General features: G+C 48.0%; 1 protein-coding gene across 1 annotated transcript in view; it reads left to right on the forward strand.

Moving 5' to 3' along the window:
* The first annotated feature begins 1,056 nt into the window (after positions 1-1,056).
* The window catches only part of SEZ6L (seizure related 6 homolog (mouse)-like), an 87,470-nt gene continuing 79,072 nt past the window's right edge, over positions 1,057-9,454 (forward strand). Inside the window, exon 1 of the mRNA XM_010828852.1 lies at positions 1,057-1,152. Coding sequence (XP_010827154.1) covers positions 1,057-1,152 — 96 coding nt within the window. The remainder of the gene's footprint in view (positions 1,153-9,454) is intronic.

Below are 9,454 nucleotides of genomic sequence, written 5' to 3' on the forward strand. Positions count from 1 at the left end.
TGTCCAGCTTGGGAAAGACTTTTGAGTAGACTTTTAAGAAAGACTTGAGTAGACTTTTCTCTGCATTCGTTACATTTCAAGTAAGGTTTATGCAAAGGATGAAAATGTATGTTTGGGACCGAGAGACTCTTAAGCACAGTCTGCATGACCATCCTCACTTTGGGTGTTGGACACAGGAGACTCGAGTTCTCACCCGATGTTCTTACTCCCTGGCAAGGCTCCGTCTGGTTATCTCATGACAAGTGGAAAACCTACACTGTCCAGGCAGAAGTAAGGGTTTGGGTGACCCGGAGGAAAAGCAGGGATCTGGAGTTAGGTGCCTCCCCTTTCATTTCCACCCGCTCTGAGAACAGAGACTTCTTTTGTCTTATATTCCTCCTTCCACATCTCTGAGCACAATGCCAGGCACCCAGTGAGATCTTGGTGAGTTTGCTGAAGGACGGTATGAGGGTATAGATGAAGGGACAAATGGCTACTGTGAAAATTAAGTCAGATAATGGACCTAGAATGTTTTCAATAGGCCCTAAAATGCAAGAGCTAGAAGTTAAGGGGCCTATAGGTCAAACATGCCTGGTTTTGAGTGCTTGCTCTACCACCCTCTCCCAGTGTGTTCATGGGTGAGTAAATTTCCCTCTCTGAGCCTCAGTTTTCCCATCAGCAAAATGGGGAGACTGACAGTTCCATTGCTGCAGAGCAGTGGTGAGGATTAAATGACAGTGCGTGTAAAATGCTGCACCTCAGAAAGTTCCAAAGTGGTGGCTGTTGTAAAAATGAATGAAGCTGCGGTTATTGTTCCTGAACAAGAGGGCCGAGCACCTTTCCTCCTTCAGCCCTCTCTCTTTCTCCGTGTCATAAGTCCACATGTGCTGAGCCAACCTTCGCAGAGTCGGCTGCCAAGTGAATGAAGACATCCTTCCCCCCACCACCACCCCACCCCCAGCCCAGGGAGATGGCTTGGCGCCAGTGCGGGCAGGCACAGTGCCCATGAAGGGGGCCAGGTGGGCGCCAGGGCACTGAGGCCCTCTGTGTAGTCCCTGCCAGCCTCAGGGGCCAACAATGGCCACTCTGAAGACCATCAAATCCGCCCCCCCTGACCGCGGAGCTTTCTTGGAGCCCCGTGCCCACCACCTTGCCCAGTGGGCGGGCCTGGGAGTGAAGGGCAGCTGTGTGTGCTGGCTGAGCCCTGGGCCCCTGCACACCCGAGGCAGTGTTCTTCTTGGCTGCAAGAGCTCATTAGGCTCTGGGCAGAGGCTGGCCGGACTCCAGGAGGCAGACATCAAGGCCTAGGGGTTAGAGAATGGAGGAGCCTGGGGCTTGGCATCAGATGGTGCCAACCCCTCTCCCCGGGATGAGCTGAGCTCATCTATGCCTGGTGAGAACCTTGACCTGAGTGAGGCTGTGGGTAGAAACGCTGTGTCATGCATTCCTGTGTTCCCCCGACCTACACATGGGATAGAATGGAAGGGGATGGGAGGCTGTAGGGTGGGAGGGGACGAATGAGCTGGGAGGGGATGGAATGAGACAGGATGTATAGCACACGACCAGACAGAATGGAATGGGACTGTTGTTGTTGTCGTTCAGTCGCTAAGTCGTGTCCAACTCTTGATGACGCCACGGACTACAGTGCACCAGGCTTCCCTGTCCTTCACTGTCCCCTGGAGTTTGCTCAAATTCATGTCCATTGAGTCAGTGATGCCATCCAACTATCTCATCCTCTGTCACCTGCTTCTCCTCCTGCCCTCCATCTTTCACAGCATCAGGGGTTGGCCCTTCGCATCAGGTGGCCAAAGTACTGGAGCTTCAGCTTCAGCATCAGCCCTTCCAATGAATTCACTGGAAGTTCAAGGTTGATTTCCTGTAGGATGGACTGGTTGGATCTCCTTGAAGTCCAGGGGACTTGGAAGAGTCTTCTCCAGAACCGCAGTTCGAAAGCATCAATTCTTCAGCACTCAGCCTTCTTTATGGTCCAATTCTCATATCCATACATGACTACTAGAAAAACCATAGCTTTGACTATACTGACTTTTGTTGGCAAATGACATCTCTGCTTTTAATTTCTGCCTAAGTCCCTGTTGAAATTGACCTAGACGTTAGCAGGTGTGGAGCTGGCATGGACAAAGTCGTCTGAAAGAGAGCAGGGGAGACATGCAAGGTAAGTAGAAACAGTTTCTTCCTCCAGGCCTAAAAGTTACACCCCAGGAGCCAGGGGCAAGGGTTCTGCAGGGTAGGGATGGCCAAGACTGGCTGAGTTAACTCTTTACATCATACACTGTCATCCGTCTTAAGGTTTTATTTGAAGAGATGATTCCATCAAACAGAGGATAAAATTGAGGCCCAGAGATGAGAGTGGGCTTACCAAAGGCCGTAGGGTGAGTTAACAAGGCATCCTCACCTTCCGAATCTGCCTTTTCCTTTGTACCATAAGCCTCGGTTTCAGTTCAGTTCAGTTCAATTGCTCAGTCCTGTCCGACTCTTTACGACCCGGTGGACTGCAGCACACCAGGCCTCCCTGTCCATCACCAACTCCTGGAGTTTACTCAAACTCATGTCCATTGAGTCAGTGATGCTACCCAACTATCTCATCCTCTGTCATCCCCTTCTCCTCCTGCCTTCAATCTTTCCCAGCATCAGGGTCTTTTCCAATGAGTCAGTTCTTTGCATCAGGTGACTAAAGTATTGGAGTTTCAGTTTCAGCATCAGTCCTTCCAATGAAATATTCAGGAATGATTTCCTTTAGGATGGACTGGTTGGATCTCCTTGCAGTCCAAGGGAAGAGTCTTCTCCAACACCAGAGTTCAAAAAGCATCAATTCTTTGGCATTCAGCTTTCTTTACAGTCCAACTCTCACATCCATACATGATTACTGGAAAAACCATAGCTTTGACTAGACAGACCTTTGTTGGCAAAGTAATGTCTCTGGTTTTTAATATGTGGTCTATGTTGGTCATAACTTTTCTTCCAAGGAGCAAGCGTCTTTTAATTCCATGGCTGCAGTCACCATCTGCAGTGATTTTTGGAGCCCCCCAAAATAAAGTCTCTCACTGTTTCCATTGTTTCTCCGTCTATTTGCCATGAAGTGATGGGACCAGATGCTATGAGCATCAGTTTACCTGCCTGTAAAATGGGGATTTGGGGCCGCCTCCCCTACCTGTTCAGGTTTTACCTTTGCAGAAGCTATTCTTCCATTTTTCTCTGTAGTTTGGGCCTTTGGAGGAGCAACCAGCGTTCTGCTACACAGTCAGCGTCCTCCACCATCTCTGGGGACCTCTCAGCTGGAGCAGGTCTTCTGAAATTTGTCAGTAGTGGGTAACACTTGACATTCACTCTGGAAGCTGCCAGGCCAGGGTCAGGGATCAACTGGAGGAGGGACACATAACAAATATAGGTTTGAGGGTCAGATGGCCCCAGTTCAGATCCTAGCTCTTTACCACTTACTTGTGTTTCCCCATCATTAAAATGAAGATAACAATAGCTACATTTCAGGAAATGGGGGGCGGGGAGCATTTCAGTGTTGCACGTAAAGCCAAGAAATGCTCTGTTTCTCTCCAGCCAGTAAAGTCACTGCTGTTCACATTCTGTCTGCAGAAAGGCCTGCCTTCAGCTTTTTAATGAAACAAACTAAGCCTCACAGTTGTAACGCTAATCTTACACAGCACTCCCCACCCCTCCCATTGTCACGGTTTTGTTCCTCTGAGGTTGACCAGGCAAAGATGACTCTCTTGAATTTACAGAGCAAGGAGCTAGGTTTTGAGAGGGAGAATTTGCCTAAGGCAGATGGGAAATTGGTGGTGAAACCAGTACCCAAACCCAGGTCTCCCGAGTCCCTGGTCTTCTCTTCTCTGAGCCTGTCATAGAAGCATCCCCGGATGGCAATCTGCTCTTTATTCTCGTCTGTGAACCTGAGCAATCAGGTGAAGGGAAATTGGAAGCTTCCTGATGTGTCTTGAACTCACTCAGGACCATCTGGGTCCATTCCCAAGTCTGGTATCTGTCTATGCGACTATATAGGTAACTGGATCTAGACAGATGTCCCACCAAGGGTTTCCTCTCAGAGCTGTCTTGCGTGTCTGTCTCCCAACCCGCTCTCAATGACTCACTGAGTTTCCTGCACACAAATAAATCACACTGAGTTCCTCTCCCCCTCGCTACCGGCAAGAAATGACAATGTCGCAGCCCCATGAGATGTGAATGGAGCCGGGGTTGGGGGCGGGGGCGGGTGGTGATGGAGGTGGGAAGGAGAGGAGTGTTTAGATGCTAATCACTTGGTACTGATGTCACCCACAGTTAATCAGATTGTTGAAGGCACAAAGGCAGGCTCACACCCCCATGCCAGCAGCTATGTGGGCTCATTCACGGGGAAGATGGATGCACCCCCGGCATTGCTCTGATGAGATGTAACTGGACATAAAAGAACGTCCAAGGCTTTCTGAACCCAACACGAATTACAAAGGAGGCCCATTCGTGGGGGAGACGCCAGATCACAGAGGACAATTATCGGATAATTACACTTGCAGCGGAAACACTGAGTCTTTTCTTGCCTGTACAAGCTTGTCCTTTTAACACCTGCTCCAAGTCCCCTGTAGCCCCCTGAATTTCTGCTGCAGACTTGGCGGTGGGGGGGCGTCGGGGGGAATGGGGGTGAGTCAGAGGGTCTGCTCACAGGTACAGCTGGGGTGCTCTTTGCGGTGATATGTTTGTTGTTGTTCGGTCGCTCAGTCGTGTCCGACTCTTTGTCACGCCATGGACTGCAGCATGCCAGGCTTCCCTGTCTTTCACTATCTCCCGGAGTTTGCGCAAACTCATGTCCATTGAGTCACTGATGCCATCCAACCATCTCATCCTCTGTCATCCCCTTCTCCTGCCTTCAAGCTTTCCCAGCATCAGGGTCTTTTCCAGTGAGTTGGCTCTTCGCTTATCGGTGGCCAAAGTATTGGAGCTTCACCTTCAGCATCAGTCCTGCCAGTGAATATTCAGGGTTGATTTTTTTTTTCAGGTGATATCTACACCACACCAAAATCTCCCCTCCAGCCATATGACTATGGCATATTGAGCAGTGCCAGGGAAATTCATGATTTGGGTTTCTATTTGCCCTCCCACTGCTAAATGGGAATGGGCTGCCTTCCTGCTCCCTGCTTGCAATGTGATGAAATTCTGCTTCGTAATCAGAACGAGTAGGTATGTACGTTCACCGAGAACAGCTTCCCAGCCTCAAAACCTTAAACCAAAACATCTTTGTCTACTAAGGACTTCCATTTGGGTGTGTGCTCAGTCACGTTCAACTCTTTGCAACCCCATGGAGAGAAGCCTGCCAGGCTCCTCTGTCCAAGAGATTTTCCAGACAAGAATACTGGAGTGGGTTGCCATTTCTTCCTCCAGGGGATCTTCCCGACCCAAAGGATCCGTGTCCCCTGCACTGGCACGCGGATTTTTTACCCCTGAGCCACCTGGGAAGCCCTCAGGATTTCCCTTCATGGGGGCCAGTAGTGTTAACAGTCTGCTGGTCTGTAATCCCTCACTTAAAGAGGTGGACTTGATCTAAGACCCCAAGTCTTATTCTCAACAGTGCTGCAGGCGTGACCATGATTCATTAACTAGATTTTGATGTGGGGCTGCCTGTGTATCAGGCTCATGGTCATGGAAGAGGTTCCAGGGTGACAGTGATGAATGGAGCAGACCTGATTGCTGTCCTCGGGAAACTTGCTCCTAGTGAGGAAGAACGGGGAAGATGCCAGCCAAATAGGAGAGCCTGATTTATGTGGCGGCTTATCTTTTTGGAAGGAATCAAGATAAGGTGAGAAAATCGAAGAGTATCTCTTTGGTACTGTTAGGAGTTAAGGGAACGGCAGAAAAATCCAGGAGAGACACCTGCCACTGCAAGGGGGTAGTCTGGAAAGATCTTCCTGACCTGCTGTGGGTGGAATGGGCTGGACTTATGAGGTCAAGTCCAGAAGAGAAACGGGGTTTTCATAACCATGTTGTAGGAATAACAAGACAGCTAAAAATACCTCTGTAAGATACAACTTGCTGTCTCATCTCCTGTCATGGTGGCACTCGGGTTCCTCGGTGCTTTGTGAAAATGAAAAGCTGGGTTTATCCGGCTCCCCCACTGGACTGTGTAGAAAGGAACCCTGGCGCCTTGACCGCCCACGGGGTCTGGCCTGCCCTGAATGTTTCCCATGCTCTGTCTGCGACGACGTGGTGCTCCCAGAAATAATCTCCTTTGATGATTTTTTTTTCAGAGTGATGAATGTCTGAGCCTGGTGGAGAGGATGGCTAGATGATCTGGGTTATGCCAGCCAATCCCATGCTGAGGGCTTTTCCTGCCTCTCCTCTTTGTGGGGTCCTGGGCCTTTCTGTGCCCCCACAATGGAAGCATTGGATCATGAATGGTCAATCCATGATCCCAGTCTGCTCGCTTTTTCTGGGTTCATTTCCCTGTCAGTTAGCCCATCGACAGGTGGAAAGAGAATGTGCAATAGAAGTCTGTCCATTTCAGTCTTGAAGAGAAAATTGGTTGAAAGGGAAGGAAGTTACTAAAAACACCAATGGGTCAATGAGAAAATTGAAATGGAAATTTAAAGATGCCTTGAGACAAATGACATTGAAAGTGCAACCATACAAAATCTACGGGATGCAGCAAAAGCAGTTCTCGGAGGGGAATTCAGAGTGATGCAGACCTTCCTCAAAAAAAAACAAAAAACAACAACAACAAAAAAAAAAACAAGAAAAATCTCAAGTGAACAACCTAAGCTGCCACCTAAACAAACCAGAAAAAGAAGGAACAAAACCCAAACTCAGCAGAAGGAAAGAAATAATAGAGATCAGAGAAGAAATAGAGATTTTTAAAAAGGAAGTCAGAGCAATGGCTCTGTGAGAGCTGAGAACTGGACCAGAGTAGCTTGTACCACAATGAGGCCTGGGCACTTGATCCTGTGTGAGTGATGCCCACACCCTGCTCCCCGCCACCCAGGCATGACCACATTCAGAATTCTAGAATTTCTGGATTAGAAGGGGACTTCATTATGTCCTAAGCACCTGTTAAATGCCTCGCAAAGCTCTATCTGTATGAAGATTCCCATCTGTCTTGACAAAAGTATAAGCCCTCCACCGGCCACGTGATAAAACTGCAAATTCCATACTCCCTTGACAAGTGTGAAGTGCCAGGTGAAGATACAATAAGCACGTCATGAGACCGGGAGAAGTTTCTCCTGAGACTCTGGACTCTATGATTAGTTGGTGCAGAGTTGGGGACTGCACCGACTGATTGGCTTGTCACTTCCTTCAGTGGCCCTCTCCTCTGGTTTAACCAAGTGCGGGAAAGCAGGCACCAGGAGCCAGATGGGACCAGTCTGATGACCAGTGAAGCTGGGCTGAAGACCACAGGTGGGCGCCTACGCCCTGCCCTTCTCAGATGACTTTGATTCGGGTACCCAGGCCCAAGGAGAGAAGTCTGGAAAGACAGAGGGAAAGAGGGGGAGCCACACTGCTGGCTTTTTGGTCCAGCGACGTTGCCCTGGATACGGGATGCTGTGGATATCAGACATCCCGAGAACCTCCCTCCCTTACACCTCCAATCAGATGGTCCCTCCACTCTGTGGAAGGGGGCTGGGGATGGAGAAGTGGGTCATTCCCTGCTGGAGTGAGGCACATTTCCCCACTGCCTGTGCAAAGGTGAGAACTGTCTGAAACCTGAAGAAAGGCTGGGGTTTGTTCTCTGCTCTCCTTTGAAACTGGGATGGCAAACCTCAGGGAGTTCACTACTATTACTAATTATTCAGGTCAGTTCAGTTCAGTCGCTCAGCTGCGTCAGACTCTTTGCAATCCCATGGACTGCAGCACGCCAGGCCTCCCTGTCCATCGCCAACTCCCAGAGTTTACTCAGACTCATGTCCATTGAGTCAGTGATGCCATCCAACCATTTCATCCTCTGTCATCCCCTTCTCCTCCCACCTTCAATCTTTCCCAGCATCAGGGTCTCTTCCAATGAGTCAGTTCTTCGCATCAGGTAGCCAAAGTATTGGAATTTCAGCTTCAGCATCAGTCCTTCTAACAAACACCCAGGACTGATTTCCTTTAGGATGGACTGGTTGGATTTCCTTGCAGTCCAAGGGACTCTCAAGAGTCTTCTCCAGCACCGCAGTTCAAAAACATCAGTTCTTTGGTGCTCAGCTTTCTTCATAGTCCAACTCTCACATCCATACATGACCACTGGAAAAACCATAGCTTTGACTAGATGGACTTTTGTAATGTCTGCTTTTAATATGCTGTCTAGGTTGGTCACAACTTTTCTTCCAAGGAGTAAGCATCATTTAATTTTATGGCTGCAGTCACCATCTGCAGTGATTTTGGAGCCCAAAGAAATAAAGTCTGTCATTGTTTCCACTGTTTCCCCATCTATTTGCCATAAACTGATGGGACGAGATGCCATTATCTTAGTTTTCTGGATGTTGAGTTTTAACCCAACTTTTTCACTCTCCTCTTTCACTTTCATCAAGAGGCTCTTTAGTTCTTCTTCGCTTTCTGCCATAAGGGTGGTGTCATCTGCATATCTGATGTTATTGATATTTCTCCCGTAATCTTGATTCCAGCTTGTGCTTCCTCCAGCCCAGCATTTCTCATGATGTACTCTGCATATAAGTTAAATAAGCAGGATGACAATATACAGCCTTGACGTACTCCTTTCCCTATTTGGAACCAGTCTGTTGCTCCATGTCCAGTTCTACCTGTTGTTTTCTGACCTGCATACAGATTTCTCAAGAGGCAGATGATCCAATGGATGTTGGCAACTTCATCTCTGGTTATAGCATGCACATTACAAATTAATCAAACTATTTAACAGTTGCAGTAAAAAGTGTTTCCCTCTTCCACTGCAAGCCTCACTCCTGCTCTGCTAAGGCAGTTTCCAATACTTTGCTCAAATGTATTCCCTTTATTCCCATGAGAGCTCGTATACCCACTACTCTACCTTGATTTTTTTTCAGCTCATACTGAATTGCCTTGGCACATAGCTCTGCCATTCTTCATGCTATTTTTGAATTAGTTACATAGTCGTTGAGTAGGACATACAGCTATAAATGTATATATACATATGCACAGATACATACATACGTGTCAATGTAAAGGTACACAGTGGAAATTCTCCTTCCCACTCTTTCTGGTCATCCTCCCAATTTCCAGTGCCCCACCTCCCCATAACCACTTTCAAAGTTTCTTTTTATGATTATTTCACTTTTTAAATCGGAGGATAATTGCTTTACAATGTTGTATTGGTTTCTACTGTACAATGTGAATCAGCTATAAACATACATATATCTCCTCCTTCGTGAACTTCCCTCCCACTCCCTCAAAGCTTCTTTATGCACATATTAACCAATGCCAACATATCTAGCTTTATTTCCTCTCCCCCCTTTTTTTTTACACAAAAAGCAACAGACTCCTCACACTGTTGTGCACT

The sequence above is a fragment of the Bison bison genome, unplaced genomic scaffold (assembly GCF_000754665.1).
Source record: "Bison bison bison isolate TAMUID 2011002044 unplaced genomic scaffold, Bison_UMD1.0 scf7180017864495, whole genome shotgun sequence".
In the NCBI taxonomy this organism is placed as follows: domain Eukaryota; kingdom Metazoa; phylum Chordata; class Mammalia; order Artiodactyla; family Bovidae; genus Bison; species Bison bison.